Genomic DNA, 23,325 nt, shown 5'->3' on the forward strand with positions numbered 1-23,325 from the left:
TATGACTGAGACAGAGTTGTTAAGGTCTACAGAAGTTAAGTTAGCAACAAAACACCTATTTTTAGACAGATTTTTGAACATAAACACTACTGCAGAGTCTAAAAAGTTAACATTATACCTATTCTAAATATATTCCATTGAGATAAAACAAGGAGAAATAAAATAAATGAAAAGAAGTGGTTTACATTAATTTGCAGAATGTTTTCTTTCTCTTTTTTTGCTTACTAACCTTGTCATTTGTGTAGTCACTATTTGTAATAATAATAATAATAATAATAATAATAATAATAATAATAATAATAACCACCACCATCACCACCATCACCATCTCCATAATGGCACAGCTGTGAAATTTATATATTCGTTATCACAAATATTTGGCTGTCTTCTGAGTATTTTCTGATTTCTGAGGTGGTGGTTACCATGGGATCTGAGAACACAGGAGAGTACATATCGGATTTTGCTTCTATACTGATGTAAGAATGATAGGATGTCTCTTGCTTTCCAACATATTATCTGCCTGCCACTCATTGGCTGCGTACACAGCCCCTTTCATTCCATACGTACGATATGGTGAGCATCAACAACAAAACATCATGAAACCCTTAAGTACATAAATGATCACTGTTTAGGTTTGTACTGTCTCCTGAAGAAATGAATGCTACTGTTGAGTATGTATCCAACTTTAAAGTTAATTCAGATCCAGCTACAAATCGATTCGGGCGAACTGCATTTTGAACATGGTAGATGTTCCTAGAGCTAATGGCCTTGCCGCAGTGGTAGCACTGGTTCCAGTCAGATCACTGAAGTTAAGTGCTGTGGTGGGCTAGCACTTGGACGGGTGACCATCTGGTCTGCTGAGTGCTGTTGACAAGTGGATGCACTCAGCCCTTGTGAGGCAAACTGAGGAGCTACTTGATTGAGAAATAGCAGCTCTGGTCTCGTAAACTGACACATGGCTGGCAGAACGGTGTGCTAACCACATGCCCCTCCATATCTGCATCCAGTGACGCCTGTGGGCTGAGGATGACACGGTGACCATTCAGTGCCATTGGGTCTTCCAAGGCCTGTTCAGATGGAGTTTAGTTTAGTTGTTCCTAAAAAGCCAAAGGACACAGTATACATTCCTTGGTTGGCAACATGATGTAATTTCTGCCCACGCACTGCGCTCCTCCCAGCATACCACTAGTTCTCAGCCAAGCTGGTATCACTTCTCCCTCCTACCTTTCCATAGCACTGTGCTTGAGCAACTGTGAAACATGGACTGCAATATCTTCTAGGATACAAGTCACATGTAACAAAAGCAACTCATATATAAATAAAAGATTGAATTCACAAGTCAGTCTGATTATGGAACTTTCACTTGTCCTGCGATCTACTGACATCTGTTGGTACTGTTTCCATGATGGGTGTTGCTGCTGTAATTTTTTCTCACAACACATAGTCAGTTTAATATGAATGGCTTTGTTTGTTAGCTGTTTCACTCACGATTAATTTTCCTCCTCCTTTCATATAAATGTCACCATCAAGTTCTAAAGCTGGTTAAAAGCTGGAACATTTTTATCTGTATTCTAATACAAGAACAGTGACTGGATTTCCCACTTCAACCCACTTAGTAAATCATTACAGTCTCTCATAATCAAATAAAATATTGGTCTGGGTTCTGAATCAAGTACAGTTTTTTGAAGGGCAGCATATCTGATTTTGACAATTACTTTTACTTAAAAAGTGGCAGTAATATTTATATGTAGTAGCATTAGAGCCTTTATTGCAAACCTGTTCAAATACAACAGCAGTTTAGTGCTTTTTACTAATGTTTTTCACAAAATTGTCAAATTTTAAGCAGAGCAGTAGATTGCTGTAGTTGCTAGTTTATAGTTTCTAATGTATCCCTTGCACTAATGCCATGTGAGCCAAATGTCATGTGGATGTTCAAGCAACATCATTACTGTATTGAGCACTTCAGCATATTGAGAAATCTTTAACAGGAACATTACAACATGACAAATAACCAGTCCTCCAGCAACTACTGAGCAGTACTGCAGTAAGGCAGTAGCAGTCAGTATGGGTTACAGCAGCACACTAGTCACTGATGGAGTACTATACTAATTTGGGGATGCTCTGTACCATGGGCATGTTAAACTGCACTCTAAAAATAATTTTGTTTGCTCAGGGAAACAAAGCAATGCTTTCCAACACCGAAGTGTAGCATGAGAGGTGAAATGAGCAGTATTAGTTTGAGCCAATTCCATCTATACACTGAAAATATGAAATAAATATGACTGATGACTCAAGAGGGACTCCCAGTAGAGTGCCTGCATGCCACAGATGTATCTGGATATGATCTCTAAGACCACAAGGAACTTATCCTGACACTCTTTATCCTGACCACCAAATCCCTCTTTCCATTCTGTGAAAGTATTGTCCAATATGACCAAGAAGTGTAGCTATTTAGCACTTGAGAGCTATAACTTGCACACCCAGCAGATAAATATGCTATCAACACCACATAGACACATTTTTAATATCTAAGGATTCTCTGTTTTCTAGATCCAGATCAGTTTCACTATCATAAAACTTTCATGCTTGACAGATACATCATCTAATTACTGACACACTATATGTAAGTAACCTAATACTACTTTTGTAATGTAAAGAAAATGTTCTTATGTTAAAGACAATGATATTTATACATTTGTTTGTCCTTTGTATCAGATACCACTGATGATGGGTTATATGCCCGAATACCAAACTGGCAGGTAAATATTTTAGGCTGCAACTAAAGCAAGATGAAGCCCTCTCTTAAGAACTTAAGGTGGTGGTATGTGAGTGCATTTGAAATGGGGAATCACAGTTATACCTCACAGAAAAGAAGGGGGTTGGGGAAAGGGAGGGGGGGGGGGGGGATGCAGACAGTCAAAACAGTGGGCTGCTTGAATGTGCTTGAAAACCATTTAGTTTGCATATAAAGTGTTCATTGAAAATGAGGCCATTAGAAGCTGATTATAAACTCAAGGATAAACAGTTTTGGTGCAAAAGCACAACAGTTTTGGTGCAAAAGCACAACAGTTTTGGTGCAAAAGCACAACAGTTTTGGTGCAAAAGCACAACAGTTTTGGTGCAAAAGCACAACAGTTTTGGTGCAAAAGCACAACAGTTTTGGTGCAAAAGCACAACAGTTTTGGTGCAAAAGCACAACAGTTTTGGTGCAAAAGCACAACAGTTTTGGTGCAAAAGCACAACAGTTTTGGTGCAAAAGCACAACAGTTTTGGTGCAAAAGCACAACAGTTTTGGCGCAAAAGCACAACAGTTTTGGCGCAAAAGCACAACAGTTTTGGCGCAAAAGCACAACAGTTTTGGCGCAAAAGCACAACAGTTTTGGCGCAAAAACACAACAGTTTTGGCGCAAAAACACAACAGTTTTGGCGCAAAAACACAACAGTTTTGGCGCAAAAACACAACAGTTTTGGCGCAAAAACACAACAGTTTTGGCGCAAAAACACAACAGTTTTGGCGCAAAAACACAACAGTTTTGGCGCAAAAACACAACAGTTTTGGCGCAAAAACACAACAGTTTTGGCGCAAAAACACAACAGTTTTGGCGCAAAAACACAACAGTTTTGGCGCAAAAACACAACAGTTTTGGCGCAAAAGCACAACAGTTTTGGCGCAAAAGCACAACAGTTTTGGCGCAAAAACACAACAGTTTTGGCGCAAAAGCACAACAGTTTTGGCGCAAAAACACAACAGTTTTGGCGCAAAAACACAACAGTTTTGGCGCAAAAACACAACAGTTTTGGCGCAAAAACACAACAGTTTTGGCGCAAAAAACACAACAGTTTTGGCGCAAAAACACAACAGTTTTGGCGCAAAAACACAACAGTTTTGGCGCAAAAACACAACAGTTTTGGCGCAAAAACACAACAGTTTTGGCGCAAAAACACAACAGTTTTGGCGCAAAAACACAACAGTTTTGGCGCAAAAACACAACAGTTTTGGCGCAAAAGCACAACAGTTTTGGCGCAAAAGCACAACAGTTTTGGCGCAAAAGCACAACAGTTTTGGCGCAAAAGCACAACAGTTTTGGCGCAAAAACACAACAGTTTTGGCGCAAAAGCACAACAGTTTTGGCGCAAAAGCACAACAGTTTTGGCGCAAAAACACAACAGTTTTGGCGCAAAAACACAACAGTTTTGGCGCAAAAACACAACAGTTTTGGCGCAAAAACACAACAGTTTTGGCGCAAAAACACAACAGTTTTGGCGCAAAAACACAACAGTTTTGGCGCAAAAACACAACAGTTTTGGCGCAAAAACACAACAGTTTTGGCGCAAAAACACAACAGTTTTGGCGCAAAAACACAACAGTTTTGGCGCAAAAACACAACAGTTTTGGCGCAAAAACACAACAGTTTTGGCGCAAAAACACAACAGTTTTGGCGCAAAAACACAACAGTTTTGGCGCAAAAACACAACAGTTTTGGCGCAAAAACACAACAGTTTTGGCGCAAAAACACAACAGTTTTGGCGCAAAAACACAACAGTTTTGGCGCAAAAACACAACAGTTTTGGCGCAAAAACACAACAGTTTTGGCGCAAAAACACAACAGTTTTGGCGCAAAAACACAACAGTTTTGGCGCAAAAACACAACAGTTTTGGCGCAAAAACACAACAGTTTTGGCGCAAAAACACAACAGTTTTGGCGCAAAAACACAACAGTTTTGGCGCAAAAACACAACAGTTTTGGCGCAAAAACACAACAGTTTTGGCGCAAAAACACAACAGTTTTGGCGCAAAAACACAACAGTTTTGGCGCAAAAACACAACAGTTTTGGCGCAAAAACACAACAGTTTTGGCGCAAAAACACAACAGTTTTGGCGCAAAAACACAACAGTTCTGGCGCAAAAACACAACAGTTCTGGCGCAAAAACACAACAGTTCTGGCGCAAAAACACAACAGTTCTGGCGCAAAAACACAACAGTTCTGGCGCAAAAACACAACAGTTCTGGCGCAAAAACACAACAGTTCTGGCGCAAAAACACAACAGTTCTGGCGCAAAAACACAACAGTTCTGGTGCAAAAACACAACAGTTCTGGTGCAAAAACAACAGTTTTGGTGCAAAAGAAAAATCTGGCAAAAACTACACATTCATATACAGTGGAATATGCTTTGACATTTGTCAAAGAATAGCTGCCACATGTGTTCTTATGTACGTAGAAAGTCACAAAAAACTTTGTACTTACTGTTTCTAAAGAAATCAGGAAAATTAATAAAAGAACTGTACAGACAATATTTGCAATCTGTCATGAAACCATACATCATTAAAAATGACACTTTGTACTAGACGATTCATGGAGTGGTCAGATGGACAACAAATTATACGATGACATATTTGTGAACAGTGCTGGAAAGCCTTCCTTCTATGATCAGTGTTGGGAAAGCTATATGCACTGTGAAAATTATTCATCTTAAGTGTACTTCCTCCTGTCAGTCATGTGACATACATTTTTACCATCGAGTGAAAAAATATTGTAAAAAACTTAAGAACACACTTGAATTACTTCAAGATAATCATGAAATTGCCAAATTTGAAAACAATCAAAATACATTCAATTGTTCATTGGATTCTGTTTTCTTTTGTAACATGCTATGGTGTGACTGATTTGGATTGAAGTCAGGTAATGAAAAGACAATATTTCGTAATATCAATGAAGTGTATTTCTCATTGAATTTGATGAAGAAAATGTGAATGTAGAAAGCCAACTCTTATGTTTTGTCTATTGTGAGAGAACAATCTGTGTTTTAAACATTTATTTTAATACTAACAACTGAAAAACTGTACATCTCTCAACGAAAAATAAATCTGTCAACTGTCTAGCCATTTTCAGATGAGCGTCTGCCAGTGGAGACTGCTAGTTCACTGTGTTAGAGCTTTATATCAAAAAATTGGCATGGAAACGCTAGCACTTTGGCGGCAGTCACAGGAGCACCTTCTATCAAAACCTGCACCCTCTGCAAATGCTGTCCCGTCTATAGTGAGCAGGTGCACGCGTAAAGGTGATATGACATGTCCGCCCTCTGTCTGAATATGTGCTTGCATTGCTAGAAACAAATGTTGGATGTTGCCAGACATTTCATTATGAATAAAATGTTTTCTTTCAGAAGAAATTAGAGTGATCACTGGGTCTGAAACCTTGTCTAGTTGAAAGCTGCCATCATTTTTGTGCTAGACGTATTTCCAGAAACACTTTAATTACTGAATCCCAAAAAGATTTCAACATGGTCAACATGGCCAAGATTTTTGTGGTAGAATAATCCATAGTGTGTTCTGTGGTAATAAAATGCACAGCTATGGCCAACTTATTGAGCTGTGAAGGCCAAGTGTGGCACACATGTCAATGTAACTTTCATTTACTGTGTGTATCTTCTGACATATGTACACTTTGCCACACTGACAAAGAATTTTGTAAATCCTGACCGTCCACAGACCCAGATCATCCTTTAATGAATGAAGAAGAGCACTAATCTTTACCAGTGGCTGAAAGATTACTTTAAGTTGATGTTTCCTTGGGATCCTGCGTACTTCAGATGGAAAGTTGCTGACTTACGAAAGGAACACCATGGACTTTAACAGCACCTTATCTTCTTGATGTTGTGGGTGATAACTTTTATCTTAGCACAGTACTAATCTGATATGGACAGTAACCATTATCTTTGAACCCTGACTGTAGGTGTTCTTGCTCTTTTGTAAGACTGCCTTTATTAGAAACAACATGAGCCCAGAGCACCAACGTTCTAAGGATGCTGATAATTTGTGAATGGTGATGGCAGCTCGACACTTGCAGATAAAGGTCCATATGTGTGGGCTTTGGTAGATAGAATGCCCTAAGAGCCCATCCTCTCTCCTAATAACAAGAACTACCAAACATGGTAAGCAACTGCTCTTCTCTTTTTCCATCGTAAACTGGATGATGATGTAAATTGAGTTCAGATGTTGCAAGAAGCGTGACAGTTCTTGTTTGCCATGGGGCTACACTATAAAAGTGTCATCTACATGGCACCAGAAGACTCTCAGCTTAAGTTCTGCTGAATCAAGTGCCCTTTCCTCAACACCTTCCATAAAAAAGTTTGCTACTGGAGAGGAGAGAGGATTGCCCAGGCAACACTGTCAGTCTGCTCAAAATATTTGTTGTTGAATAAAATGTGCATTCAGGAAACAACATGATGAAAAAGTGATGTTATATTGGCCTTGAACTTATTGCTGATGAGTGACAAAGAGTCCTTAAGAGGAACCTTAGTGGATAGAGAGAAAACATTGAAGCTCACTAGTAAGTCAGTTTGACTAAGTTGAAGTGATTTCAGTTTATTAATTAAGTCACAAACTTGCATGAACTTCCCCACAAAAAGTTGCAGTAGAGAGGCGAAATGTATTGCCAAATTTTATGGCGAGAGGGGGGGGCATCGATATTACTGACAATCAGCCATAAGGGAACCTCTTTTTTATGAATCTTTGGAAGATCAAATAGCCTGTGTGGCACAGAACTATGAGGCCTTAATCTTTTGGCCACTTCTTGTGGAACAGAAGAAGAATCCAGCAGTGCTGATGTTTTCCTTTCCACTTTCCCTGTGGAGTCTTTGTCAATCTTCTGATACATTGTTTCACTCAGCAAGCTATAAGCCTCACATGGAAACAGCATAGTGGCGTTTCCCTTATTGGCTGGTACAACCACCATGTGGGCAGCTTCTTGTAGCTTTCGTAGCATGGGCCTTTCAATGGCAGAAATGTTGCTCATTTGCAGTGGAGCTTTTGTAGGTGCATGACATTTTTCATGTTCTGTGCCACCCAGGTTATATGGTATTCTGAAGATTCATAAAAAAGAGGTTCCATTACAGATGATTGTGAGTAGTATTGATGCCCCCACTTATGATTTAGCAATATATCTCATCTCTCTACTGAGACCTTTAGTGAGGAAGTGTGGGCATCATGTCCGCAGCTCTGCTGACTTTATCAATAGACTGAAATCACTTCAACTCAGTGAAACTGACTTACTAGTGAGCTTTGATGTACTTTTTATTTAACAACAAATATCTTGAGCAGACTGATGATGATGTCACGGGCAGTCCTCTCTCCTCTCTGTTTGCTAACGTTTTTATGGAAGACATTGGGAAAGGGCACTTGATTCAGCAGAACTTAAGCTGAGAGTCTTCTGGTGACATATAGATGACACTTTTGTAGTGTAGCCCCATGGTAAACAAGAACAGTCACGCTTCTTGCAGCATCTAAATTCAATCCACAAACGCTTCTTGCAGCATCTAAATTCAATCCACAAGAACATCCAGTTTACAATGGAAATAGAGAAGGGCGATTGCTTACCATTTTTGGTCGTCTTTCTTACTAGGAGAGAGGATGGGCCATTAGGACATCCTACCTGCCTTGAGCCCACACAAGGACATTTATCTGCGAACGTCAAGCTGCCATCACCCTTCACAAATTACCAGCATCCTTAGAACATTTCTAATGGAGACAGCCTTACAAAAGAGCAAGAACCTCTACAGTCAGGGTTCATAGATAATGGTTAATGTCCACATCAGATTAGTACTGTGCTAAGGTGGAGGAAATATGACCAACCACATCAAGAAGATAAGGAGACTTCAAGTCCAGGGCTTTCCTTCTGTAAGTCAGCAACCTTTCATCTAAAGTAAGTGGGATACTAAGGAAATATCAGCTTAGAGTAATCTTTTGGCCACTGGTGATGATTAGTCTCTTTCTCGGTTAGGTAAAAGACAATCTGGGCCTGCAGAAGGCCCGATTAACAAAAACCCTTGTCAGTGTGCAGAGTGTACATATGTCAGACAATACGCACAGCACATGGAAGGTGTGTTGAACATGAGCACCACACTTGCCTTTTGTAGCCCAGTAAGCTGGACACAGATGAACACTGTATTACCTAGGGACACTATGGATTATTCTGCCACAAAAATTATGGCCTGGTGAGATCTTTTTCAGATTCAGTAATTAAAGAGTTTGTGGAAATACATCTATCACGAAATCTTATAAATTATGATGGCAGCTTTCAACTGGACAAGGCTTGGGACCCAGTGATCTCTCTAATTTCCTCTGAGAGAAGACATTTTATTCATAATTAAACATCTGGCAACATCTGATGTTTGCCTCTAGTGATATGAGCGCACAATTTGACAGTGGGTGAACGTGTAATATCACATTTATGCATGCACCTGCATGTCACAGATAGAACAGTATTTGTTAAGGGCATGGATTTCTATAAAGCCAATATTGTGAACTAACTGTCTCCAGTGGCAGACACTCACCTGAAGATAGCTGGACAGTTGGCACCCAGAATATTGTGGCAAGAAGTCTATATGATCTGGCTGCCATCTCGAAACCACATAGAACAAAAAAGTTAATACAATGGTTAAAATGAATAGGCAAAGGATTAGAAAATTTAAAATCATTACATCAGAACCAAATACAGAAACGGAAGAAAATTAATGGTGGAAGTCATTCTGATAAAAATAAAAAATTGAAGGATTTGAATCCAGCACCTTCGATTTACCAGTCTAGTATGCTATCCATTACACTATGAACTTAGTCGAAAATGTGGCGGTATTATGATGCGTAGACAGGCTGTTTTTTTTCCCCCCGTTTACTTTTAAGCGTGGGTCTGCCATGGTGAGTGGCTTCAGACTGTCGCACCTAGGATCCTAACCTACACCATCATAAAATGGTTGCAAAAAGTCGATCTCATCACTGGATACCTCTACTTGTTAGCTACCTATTTAAAATTAATTTTGTTGTGACAACATATTGACATGAAACTTTCCTGGCAGATTAAAACTGTGTGCAGGACCGAGACTCGAACTCAGGACCTTCGCCTTTCACGTGCAAGTGCTTTACCATCTGAGCTACCTAAGCACAACTCACACCCCATCCTCACAGCTTTACTTCTGCCAGTACCTTGTCTCCTACCTTCCAAACGGGAGACAGGGACAGGGTGTGAGTCATGGTTGGGTATCTCAGATGGTAGAGCACTTGCCCGCGAAAGGCATAGGTCCTGAGTTTGAGTCTTGGTCCGTGCACATAGTTTTAATCTGCCAGGAAAGCTTCATATTGGCACACACTCCACTGCAGAGTGAAATCTCATTCTGGAAAGAAATTTACTTCAAACTGTACTAATTTTGTGTATCCATAATATTTCTGTATCATTTAATACTCCTGGAATGTTTTCAGTTCCATTCCACAGTTAACGTGGTTTAGTCTTGTCTACTGGCAATTCACATCATGAGCTCCATCTCACTGTGCATTTTGATTTGGCAACACACACTATGGGCTCTGCAAGGGGCAGAGTTAGAAACGATCTCAGAGAAGGACTGCATGGAGGGATGGGGTGAGAATAGTCAAAAGGAATAGAGGAGGTCTGTTAAAATAGTTTTAGATTAGAGCTAGAGCAAGGAAGACAGTGAAAGAAAGCAATTTTTTATGTGCAAATTTGCATCAGTTATTGCCTTTTAGGCATTACAAGCTGTGAAGTAATTTTAAATATTTAATTCATATAATTTTTACATCTCATAGAATTAATTCCTGTATGTGTGATGGCTTGTGACTAGCACAGATGATTTGCATTTCCTCATACACTGCTATACATAAGAATAAATTAAAAACAAAATTACTGCACTAAACCTTGAGGATTGTTTCAGAGTCCTGAAGTGCCTGCTTTGCCAAATAACGTTCCCTCTTTATCTTCAGTTCAAGACTTTCTGGTATGTCAGGTACCAAGATGTCAATCAGTCGGCAGATGCCAAAGACAACATGCTGAAAGCACAGATAAAATTCCTTTAGTATTAATATCTTATTAAAATGTGGTGTTGTTCATGAAACAAACTGCAGCATCAGTAATACAGCCTTAGAGTGAATTGGTACTGTACAGTTTAAATTCTGCACAAAATTAATAGTCAAATTAACATGCTAATTTAATAGAAAGGCACTACCAAATTAAGTACTTTCTCTTAAGTAGTTCCAAAAATAGAGTGTGCTACAGATTTCGCTCTCACTCACACTGTCTTATGCTGTACAACTGCGAGTCACAGATCTCCGAAGTGGAGTCTTTTAAATCAAACTATCCTAATGTTTCAAATTAGAACACAATCTCAGAAATGTTTTGGGAATAAAATGTTGTTCATCTTGTTGTGTGATGTTAGCTAGATGAGGAAATCTGTGACATTTCTTCATACATCTTCATACATCTTCATCTGAAGACAGTAGCTACATTCCACTTTATTTTTTATTATATTACATATGTCAGAAATTTCTGCTAAAGTAACAGAGCTATATGGTGAGAGAGAGTTCATAGCAGAGGGATAACAAATGATATGGCACTGAAATCATCAGGTTTTAAGCAATTGTGATACCAAATTGCAGAATGTTCGTTGGCTGCCGTAGACAAAGTAACAATATAATTTTTTGTAGTGGCTTGCTTTCAAATGTGCTGGAAACTATGAATCTTCACACAGAAGTAAATTTAAACAACATTTTGGATGTACAACCATGTGGAAATTCAACAAAAAGTTTCTGATCTCTCTCTCTCTCTCTCTCTCTCTCTCTCTCTCTCTCTCTCTCTCTCTCTCTCTCTCTCTCTCTCTCTCTCTCTCGTGTGTGTGTGTGTGTGTGTGTGTGTGTGTGTGTGTGTGTGTGTGTGTGAGAGAGAGAGAGAGAGAGAGAGAGAGAGAGAGAGAGAGAGAGAGAGAGAGAGAGAGAGAGAGAGAGAGAGAGAGAGAGAGAGAGGGGGGGGGGGGGGGGGGGGGGCAGCGGCATGTGCACTTTTTTTGCTGTAATTCTGACTCTTGCACAACTTGGCCATGGTCACAATTTTATGCTTTGAGAATAAAAAAAAGGAAAAATTATCTTGAGAAATGACTGTACAATTCAAGAAGAAGATTCCACAATACACTTGAAACAGCTGACCCTTCCTGTTACGGTCCTAAATGACACATAAGAACAATTGATTGTATGGCTCCATGCAACACCAAATTTGCGTATTTGCACCATTATGGGCATGATCAAATGCATGCACTAGTAGTTGTGATACTGCTCGAACAGGGACCTGTGCATTGTCCATTGTGATGGAGTAGTTAGAATTGGTGCCTGGAGACGTGCAGTTTCCAGGTTTTATTTACTTGGTATTTGTGTGCCCCTGAAAAATTGTAGGATATTCTTTAAATGTGTTCTACAGATAAAAATTGCACTCCTCTTGATAAAAATTGCACTCCTCTTGAGATTATGTTCAGTGCAAACATATACTTTTAGTGTGAAGAAATTCATTGTGTGTTGCAGGATATGGGAATTTTTCTGAATCATAGTGTAGTTTGAATTTTGTGGAAGAAGGACGATTCCAGTAATTAACAATAAATTTTATGAACAATAAGTACTTCTTGTCATTTAAAGCCTTTATTAGCTAAATCATAATCCAATTCTTAAGGAAATTTTAAATAATTATTGGACTATATCAATAAATTATGTGGATTCATTATTTATGATTAATCAATAATAGTTGATGTGGAATACTCACTAGAGTAATTTCTTATACAATATCTCTGCCAACAATTAAAAACCAAATTGACAAAAATGATGTTATTGACTTTCAGACAATTATCTTTACAAACTAGTCTGCCCAGTGTCTCTGATTGGAGCACTTAAAATGAAATTCTTGGGGTGAAGGGGAGGGGGAGGGGGGGGGGAGGACCAGTTTCTTACAGCAGATGAGATAACAAAATAAATGAAAATATCTTCAAGGAACTTGAAATGGCACCCATCATACACTATTACCTGTTCTGTTGTGCTCAAGCTGCTTCCAGCCAATGTGGCTTGTAGAACATGTCAATTTGCTAAGTTTTAAGAGTTCTTCTTTCTGGAAATGTAATCACTGCAATTGTCACTCATGTCTAAAAAAAAATGGTTCAAATGGCTCTGAGCACTATGGGACTCAACTGCTGTGGTCATTAGTCCCCTAGAACTTAGAACTAATTAAACCTAACTAACCTAAGGACATCACACATGTCCATGCCCGAGGCAGGATTCGAACCTGCGACCGTAGCAGTCGCACGGCTCCGGACTGCGCGCCTAGAACCGCGAGACCACCGCGGCCGGCCACTCATGTCTACATACTTGTTATAAATAAATGTTGTGGTGCTCTGTATATAATGATAATTTGTGACACGATTTCAACATATACTCTGACAGGAGAGACATGCCACTTCAATTCCACATGTCAAGTTTCACTTGCTCATTGGGCCTCTTGGCCTGTTATGGTCTCATTCAGAATTTCTTTGGCCATTTTTTCATCTTGCACTGTAACGTAGCATATCACGGGTTTTGGAATCCACCTGTCATTCGCTGTAGGTGTTTCCTATTTTGTTTTGGTGGTTGTGTACCAAATGTGCCATGCATTCCACTTTAAGTTCCTTCAACACATTTTCATTTCTTTTGTGATCCCAAATTAGTGTAAAAAGCTGTTCTCTTGAAGAATTTCATTTCATAAATTGTTAGTCTTTTCCCATCTTTTGCTTTTATTGTCTGCACTCTGCTGTCCAGCGCAGCACAGCACAGCACAGCTCTCGCTAAGGTCTTATAAAGGCATATTCTGGTGTGCTTTGGACTAGGGAAGGCTTCATTACATTATTAACAACTCCCTTTGTTTTGTATACCTGGCAGTTTTTTCTGTTAGGTCTGTTTCTTCCAGAAAGGACAGTTTGTAGTGTAAATAAGTGGAAGTGTAGACTTTCCAGAATTCTATTTTTGAAATTGATCTTATTTTGTACTGGATATTTTGCATAGAAGGCCACAATTTTCGCTTTTTTGGTGTTCATGCCCTTGCTATATATCTCAGATATAATCTGTAAATTGTGAACAAAACACTGCAGGTCATTCTCTGAAGATACTATAAGAGACAAATCATCAGCAAAAAGTAAAGCACCCAACTATGGGTTCCTATTCATTCGAATGAAGCCAACTGGCGTTTGTCTTTACTGTCAGACAATTTTACCCATACAAATAATGAACAAGAATGGTGACTACCGACAACCATGTTGTAGTCTAACATGGATTCTGTACCACTTTGATAATCTGTCCATATTCTCGATACAGATTAAATTTGTTCTGTACATTTTGTATATACGGGTGTTTGAAAAAGAACTTAGTCTTAAGTATAAATCTAATGGGGAAATTAATGAAAAATTACATCAATGAGTACATATTATGAAAGAGAATTCCTTCAGGCTTTGTTTAATGTTCAACATGGGCTCCATTTGTTGCCTTGCACACATTGAGATGAAATCCCACTTCTCGTCACATATTCACCAACATTTCAGTTGTAACTGTTCCAACTGCCACAACAATTCTTTCGTCTCTGATCTTTTCACTGTACACAACATTTTTTATGTGACCCTAAAAGAAAAAGTCCAGTGCGGTTAATTCTGGGATTCGTTGTGACCTTTGACCAAGGTATTGGCCCAGCTCTGCCTGTCCACTTCTCTGGAAAGCGAGTGTCAAGAGCTGCACGCACACACACACACACACACACACACACACACACACACACACACACACACACACACACGGTTACTGTAATGAGGTGGGGGGGGGGGGGCGTCTTGTTGGAAAAACATAAGCCCATTTTTCACCTCAATATCGTCCATTTGGGGAAAGATGTACTCTTGTCAGTTTGTCACAGTAAACAGCCTCGTTTATTGTTTTTTCTACAAAAATTAAAGGTCCAATCACACGATCTTCCATCAAACTACACCAGACATTCACTTTGCGAGAGTCACATTGATGCTGAATAACTTCTTGTACATCTTTACAGTATTTTTACATACATTCTGTCAAATGATTTGGGCCCAGTCATTGTTTATGTTACAGTGACTTATCTTTAATAAACAAATATAACATTTCATGTTTAATTAGGTTGGTTTAGCCACGATGGTGAGACTAATCAGTCACTACCATTCACGTATCATAATAACTAAAGTTATTGGCCTCTAAAATGTTGTAAACAGCTGCCAGTACCATCTCTGATTCTTTTGGGAATGTTATTGTGAGGATGATGTTAGAGACAGACATATCACTCACTCTGGATAGAATGTATCAACATACTCTGACAAAAAGTCAGATTTAAGATTTTTATATGCAATGCTAATTGTTATTTTTAAAAAGCTTAATACTTTAAAACTGTTCAGTGAGGACTGGAATAGTTTCAGATGACAGTTTATAGAGTCTTAGAACTATGAGAGTAAACATTTACAGCTTCAGTAACAGAACAGTACTGAAGCAGCAGTTCAACATACAATTTCTAAAGGCATGGTGACTAGAACTTCCCCCGGCCAACTGATGACACAATTCTAATGAGAGTAGTAATTGTCTGAGAACAACATATGACTACTGTTATAAATAAAGAGATGGAATTGAAAATAACACAAAGCATGGGTGAAATACCTCAAAAATGATGACAAAGGCAAAGCGCACAGCAAGCAGTCTCCAAAAAAATGGTGTGTGACTACCAGTCTCATCTCTGAATCCACGATAACGGCACTGTTCAGTTGTATTCCCCTTTGGAGCATATGCCAATGTGAAATTCACATATCCAGTCAGATCCCAATCATACTCGTACTGATACAATAATTTGGGTAAAAATTCTGAAGTGAAAGCAATGAGGAAACCCTGTAACAACAAAAATTAGAACAATTATTGAGTGCCTCATTAGTGGTGCAATATTGTTACAACTTGGCATTTATTATTTATTGCATTAATGAAATTCTTATTATTTTTTTCTTAAATTAATATTTTAACATAATCTTAATGTGATGCTATTGAATACAATTGATTTCAGTGAATGACAGAACATAATTAACTTCAACTACAACTCCTGTTCATTAAAAAATATAATAATTAGAATGAGATCTAAATATACACATAGATCATGATGTAAATAAAATAGAAAGAAACATCCACATGGGAAAAAATATATTAAAAACAAAGATAGGTTGGTGTTGGTGGGAAGGATCCAGATAACCCGGACGGTGTAACACTGTGCCAAGATGTGCTGGCCGTGCACCAAGGCATGTTTAGCCACAGGGTGATCCTCATTACCAACAAACACTGTCTGCCTGTGTCCATTCATGCGAATGGACAGTTTGTTGCTGGTCATTCCCACATAGAAAGCGTCACAGTGTAGGCACGCAGGTCAGTTGGTAAATCACGTGGGTGCTTTCACACGTGGCTCTGCCTTTGATCGTGTACACCTTCCGGGTTACAGGACTGGAGTAGGTGGATGTGGGAGGGTACATAGGACAGGTTTTACACCGGGGTCGGTTACAAGGGTAGGAGGCAGAGAGTAGGGAAGGTGGTTTGGGGATTTCATAGGGATGAACCAAGAGGTTACAAAGCTTAGGTGGATGGCGGAAATACACTCTTGGTGGAGTGGGGAGGATTTCATGAAGGACTGATCTCATTTCAGGGCAGGATTTTAGGAAGTCGTATCCCTGCTGGAGAGCCACATTCAGAGTCTGATCCAGTCCCGGGAAGTATCCTGTCACAAGTGAGGCACTTTTGGGGTTCTTCTGTGAGAGGTTCTGGGTTTGAGGGGATGAGGAAGTGGCTCTGGTTATCTGCTTCTGTACCAGGTCAGGAGGGTAGTTGCGGGATGCAAAAGCTGTTTTCAGGTGGTTGGTGTAATGGTCCAGGGATTCAGGACTGGAGCAGCCTTCATGCCGATCACCTGCCACCCTACCTAAAACCTCTTTCCTCGTCACCTTAGCCAGCTTCATCCTGACTCACAATTTCTTCACTTTTGGAGGCCAGATATACCAACAATTAAAGGGAACAGCCATGGGTACCAGGATGGCCCCCTCGTGTGCCAACCTATTTATGGGTCGCTTAGAGGAAGCCTTCTTGGTTACCCAAGCCTGCCAACCCAAAGTTTGGTACAGATTTATTGATGACATCTTCATGATGCATAGAAGCAGAAGCAGAAAAGTACCAAGTTGCATAGAAGCAGAAAAATACCAAGTTGTATTGAGGCAGAAGAGCAATGGTGGAAGGAAGATCAAGTGGTAATTACAAGACAATGAAATAAAGTGGTATGGTAATTATAAAAAAATGAAGTAAGAAAACTATAAGGAGGAGGCAAGACTTTTGAGACAAGCATGCTCCAGCAGGCATCTTGGAAATTGTTTATGCGAAAGGAGGGTTTAACAAACAAATGCTTTGTGATGATGACACTTTTTAGTGTTTCTTAATTTTTTTATTTTGTTTAAGGACACCCCCCGCCCCCCCCTCCGCCCCTACAGTCACGTACACATTATCCACCAGTAACAAACTCAAATGGTAATGAGCAACCTTCAAATTAATAAATTAAAATTTGATTTTTTGTTATAGTCACAATATGTGTTTTTCAGTGTGTTGTCACAAATATCAGAGCATTAAATATGATGAATTTGCTATCTCATGTTTAAGAAAGTTTCCCCACAGTAGTATTCTGAACATTGCTTCAACAAAAGTTATCACAGGGCTCTTTGTACTAAAATACTGAAGGATTTACATATTTTACTTAAATTCTTTCATATGATGAAGTACACCCCACAAACAGATTTAGAAGTTGTTAATGCAGAATTTTTCACCTAATGCAGAAGGTAGTAAAGTTAAACAAAATGCAACATTACTGTAAGATGGTAGTGTTAGTTGTAAATCTCTCATTTATTTCAAGCAGTGGGACACACAACTTCATTCTTGATGTTAGTAGTGCTCAGATGAGTAATAATTCTGATGATACTAACTTACTGAAACTTATAGTATATAAACAAAATAACATCTTAGTATGAGCAAATATAGTAAATTATTGGTGTAGCCTGCATATTGAGATAAGGCATCTGCCTGTCCCATCTCCAAAAAGTGTGTGTTCAACATTTCATTTGTCAACATACATCTCTCATTTCTTTGGAGCTCTAGCTCAGAATTTTATAGGATACATGGTGTTTTCATTTATCTCTGTATTCAATTATTTTCCTAATTAATAGTATATGCATTCAACTGAAACATTTTCATTTCTAATTAAATCTCTTCCTATGCAACCATTCACTCCCCTCAGAAATCTCCATTCTGCCCCATACATTTTGCTCCTATCTTTGTGTGTGTGTGTGTGTGTGTGTGTGTGTGTGTGTGTGTGTGTGTGTGTGTGTGTGTGTGTGTGTGTGTGCATCATGATTCCATGGGGCATTAATGGTATCACCATAGTTATACACAACTTGAGTTTTTAATCCTTCTGGCTTTTGTATTGAATTGTTCTGTTCGTTATTCCAAATACTCCTTCAAATATGTGCAGCTTTTCATTTGTATCATTGTCAGGGATCTCGTGTCACAGTCCACTTATTTAAAGTGTCAATCTGATCAATTCATTATTTTAATTACTATTTTCATCATAGTAAATTATCTTAAAAGGCCCCACCTTTCATATTATGTAGACACATTTTAAGTTAAACAGAGGAAAATCCAGGATGGAATAATGACAGTAGTAAGAAAAGGCTAGATTGCTACTGACACACACACACACACACACACACACACACACACACACACACACACACACACACACCAACCTGTGGGTGGAGTGGGGTGGAGGAGGATGCTGGGGTGGAGTGGGGAACGGATAGCAGGGTAGGGGGCGGAGGAAGGTGTAGCACTGATTGTGAGAGCATGCGGAAACAGGATCTACTAGCTGGAATAGAGGAGGGGAAAAAGACTGGGAGTGTTGATGGAATAGAAGGCTGTAGTGGTGGAGTGGGAGCAGGGAAGGGAATAGGTGAGTGAAGAATAAGCAATAGTGAAGGTTGAGGTCAGACAGGTTGTAGAACATAGGATATATTCCAGGGAGAGTTCACAATTCCCATCTATGAAATTTAAAAATGTTGGTACTGCTAGGAAGAATCCAAATGGTACAGGCTGTGAAATAAAGCAAGTTGTGTTGAGCATGTTCAGCAACTGGGTGGTCCAGCTATCTCTTGGCCACAATTTATCGGTGGTCATTTATGCGGACAGACAGCTGTGCCCATGTAGAAAGCAGCACATTTGTTGCAACTTAGTTTGTAGATCATGTGACTGCTTCCATAGGCAGCCTTGCATTTGATGATAGGTAGTGTCTGTGACTGGGCTTTCATAATAATAATAGTAGTAGTAGTAGTAGTAGTAGTAGTAGTAGTAGTAGTTGTTGTTGTTGTTGTTGTTGTAGTTGTTGGTGGATGGATGTATAGGACAGGTCTACACTTATATTTATTGCAGTGATATGAACCATGTGGCAAGGGGTCAGGAGCAGCGGTGGAATAGATATGGACAAGGATATTGCTATGGTTTGGCAGACAGGGCAATATAACACTGTGGGAGGGGTGGGAAGGAGAAAGGGGAGGATGTTCCTTGCTTCAGGGCACAATGGGAGATATTCAGAACCCTGATGGAGAATGTGATTCAGCTGCTCCAGTCCTGGGTAATACTGTGTAGTGAGGAGAGTATTCCTTGTGGCTAAATGGTGCGAATGTATCAGGTGGTAGATGGCAGAGACAAGGCATGAGAAATCTGTTTCTACAAAAGGTTGGGAGAGTAATTTCAGTCTTTGAAGGCCTCAGTAAGACCCTTAGAATATTTGGAGATAGACTGCTTATCACTGATGCAAACACCACAGGTGGCTAGGCTTTATGGAAGGGAATTCTTGGTATGTAACGGGTGGTTGCTGTTGAAGTGGAGGTATTGCTGGTGGCTGGTAGGTTTGATGTGGAAAGAAGTACTGATGTAGCCTTCTTTGAGGTGGAGTTCAACATTGAGCAATGTGGCCTGATGGGTTGAGCAGGAACAGGTGAAGTGAATGGGAGGAAGGCTTTGAGGTTCTGGAGGAATGTGAAAAAGGTGTCCTTACCCTAAGACCAGATCACAAAGTTGTCATCAGTGCATGTGAACAAGGTGAGGGGTTTGTTACTTTGGGCAGTTTTTGTATTCAGGGTGCCTCATGTTGTAAAGTGCCTCATCAGCTTCATACATCTCTATTAATTTTGTAGTTGTCGGTACACACCAATTGTATTTACTGGCAATGTTTATAAAAACACTGCAGATGACAGAACGCTGGAGCAATGCTGGTGCTCCACGTGGTAACATTTCAGATTGCAGTGAACAGAAGACAAGCGACTTCTTTGATCAAATCTACAGTGAGGCCCTAGATTTGATCAAATTTATTTGATGACAGATAAGATTTGACAAAGTTCCCTATTATACCATCAAATTTCTTTGACAAGGATATTTGACAAAGAAATTTGATAGTGTAATACCGGCCTAACCCCCCCCCCCCCCCCCCATTTCTCTCCTTTTTCAGCCCCCCTCCTCCAAACATCCTAACTGCCCCTACCAGCCCTACTCTGTCCCCAACACGTCCCAGCATACTACCATAAGCACTATACACTCCTCTCCCTGCTATCGCTCCCCTTCCCTGCCCCAGCCTCCTCTTTACCCTCACCACCCATGGATTGCTGCTTCTATCAGGCATAGTTGCCTACAGTCCAGCCTCAGTGGCCGGAGAAAGTCGTTTGTGTGTGTGTGTGTGTGTGTGTGTGTGTGTGTGTGTGTGTGTGTGTGTATGTTTCCTAGTTTAGAAGAAAGCCTTCTGGCCAAAAGCTCAAATATATAGCAGTTCTTTTGTTGGGCCTGTCCATGCCTCAACATCATCTCTATATGGTGAGTAGTAATCTATCCTTTTCACAATACTGTTGAGATACTGAGTTAGTTTATTTTGGATATGGATTATATTTTATAATGATATTGGACTATTCTGTACATTTTTGCTTTAGCTGATGTAGTGCTTAGATTTTAAGGACATTATGAGCATCAGTGTTAAAAAGTGAGGATGATTAACATCCACCTGTTGTACACTTTAATTGCTTTTTTTATCTTGTATTTTCCTTTCTCTCTTGTATTTATTATTATTATTATTATTTGTGTGACGAAATAAACTTTGGATTGCATTTATGAGATGTAGTGGGTATCCACTGTTACCGATTTTTATTCAAGATTTATTCTGACTAAGTCAAAAGTGTTTTGTGTGTTTTTTTATCCACAAAATCAGTGTGGGTTTTGAAACTTAATTATCTTATTATTGCTCTCCCAGGTGTTTGGCCAAGCTGTTTTCCTCCATTTTAAGTACAATATTCTGACAATTGACCCAGTTATCCTCTTCAGGTGCTGCAAGTCCTGCTGTTGTGTGTACTATCCGCTTGTATTCCATCTGGAAGATGGACAGAACAGTCATCAAAATAAACTGCATAAAATGGAAGAAACAACTCGGTGGAACACCTGGGAGCAAACTATCGATCAATTAAGCAGAGAGCTGAGAGATCCAAATTCTCATAGTTTTTATACAAGTCATGTTTTTGTAAAAATGTTGTTACTATGCCAGTATCCTTATCTAAATCCACTTTGATATTTTTGGTGAAGAGCCTCAGATAGAATTGTTACTGTACTGTCAATGTTTTGTTACAGCATAAGCAGGATAAGGCCTTTTACTGCCCTTTTTGAAGAAGCCAAAGGAGGAGGAGGAGGAGATGATAATGTGTGCTGTGCTCTGGTCTGCAGGACAGGCTTCAATACTGATTCTTTTGGAAATAATATAATCAAGGAGCCAGATGTCCAATCTCAAAATATAATTGCTCCATTCATCTATGATGATTTTCTGCACTAACCAAAATCGACGACGTAGGTACATTTATAAGAAGACATAATTTTTGAGTCACGGATTTCTTCTGGAAGAAAACATATTTAGAAGCAGAGGTGATGACAGTGGAAATGGTTTAGGCGGTTGACAGTGGAGGAGAGAGAATGTCATAGCTCTCACATCAGGTGAAGTGTGCAAAGACACGACTGTTGGAGTGAGCATCTTTAATGTAATTATAACCTATATGCACTGTTGTTGTATGCAGATATAATGCAACTTCATAGGTAAAAAGCCTGAAGGTAAATTTTGAGGAAGCTTGAACCATAACTATATCCAAATGAAGCTTCTGAAAGAAAGATTTCATTCCAAATGACTAACACATAATAATAATAATAATAATAATAATAATAATAATAATAATAATAATAATAATAATAACTCAACATAAAATATAATCCAAATAAATAATATAAGTTTCAGGACATGCACAGATAATTCTTCTGAATATATCAGTTTACAAATTATGACCTAAAAACAGTTGTGTTTAACAATAAATTTAACACTAATGCGTTTTACATTTGTTAATATACAAATAACGGAGCTACAAAATATGTTTATGATTGTTAGATCAATTGTGAATTACCTGAAACTATGAGCCCTACATAGGTAAAGAACTCCTCTAGGGAATAAAACTGATTACCGTATCAATTACGAACTTAGTAGGTGTATTAATTTGTTGTTAGAGAGGGCTGCGAGACATTTTGGCATGGCATTGGCAAGCTTCAGTGAAGCATGGTGAACTTTTGTCATACAGTATAATGCTGTTCTTGGATTATTTATATGGTATCTTAATTTTTGTCTCTTATGCTGGTGTATATTTATTGTTCTCATGAGCAGTATTACTTTTACTACATATATACACACCTATAATGGAAAAGCACTCCTAATTTTGGAAACAGGTTACAACATGATTCTCTAGATTTGGCACTACAAATAATTGTGATGGCTTTTTTTCTACAATGTTAATAATGTGATTAGAGTTCTTTGTGTTATAGCAATCCATATTTCTACCACATAGTTTAAATTTGATGAGAGTAACAACTGATAAGCAGTTTTTTTGCACATATATGTCTTAACAACATTTGGTTATCAAATTTCCAGCAAACATGTTTTTATACAGTTTACAGGTTAAGGAATCTACATTACGCTTGTCACACTTGATGTTGTCTTGGATTATGATTCTCAGGGATTTTGTCCAATTTTCCTTTTTTACAATGTCATTTTCTATGGATAATTTTGTACCAAATTCTATTTGTTTCCTTGTGTTAAATTTCATTACTGCAATATTTTAAGCACTTACAGTTAAATGGGATTCATTGTAACACTTCAGTATTTCATTGGTAACACTGTTGCATGACACCTCCAGACTACTCTAGGCTTAGTGTTTTCACACAATTGATGTATCGTCTACATACTTTTTTTTTTTTTTTTTGAGTAAGGAGAACATTACTTTATAACATTAACATAAATCAAGAGAAGAAGGTGTCCCAACACAGGATCATGAGGCAT

The 23,325-nt window shown here is 38.9% G+C and overlaps 1 protein-coding gene across 7 annotated transcripts in view; it reads right to left on the reverse strand.

The window, feature by feature from the left end:
- LOC126354052 (anoctamin-7-like) overlaps nucleotides 1-23,325 on the reverse strand; it is a 725,127-nt gene that overhangs the window by 7,587 nt on the left and 694,215 nt on the right. For all 7 annotated transcript variants that reach the window (XM_050003410.1, XM_050003407.1, XM_050003408.1 and 4 more), the window contains exons 15-16: nucleotides 15,510-15,734; nucleotides 10,704-10,835 (exon numbers count right to left, since the gene is read on the reverse strand). In XM_050003410.1, coding sequence (XP_049859367.1) covers nucleotides 10,704-10,835; nucleotides 15,510-15,734 — 357 coding nt within the window. The remainder of the gene's footprint in view (nucleotides 1-10,703; nucleotides 10,836-15,509; nucleotides 15,735-23,325) is intronic.

This window comes from Schistocerca gregaria, chromosome 3, assembly GCF_023897955.1.
Source record: "Schistocerca gregaria isolate iqSchGreg1 chromosome 3, iqSchGreg1.2, whole genome shotgun sequence".
In the NCBI taxonomy this organism is placed as follows: Eukaryota; Metazoa; Arthropoda; class Insecta; order Orthoptera; family Acrididae; genus Schistocerca; species Schistocerca gregaria.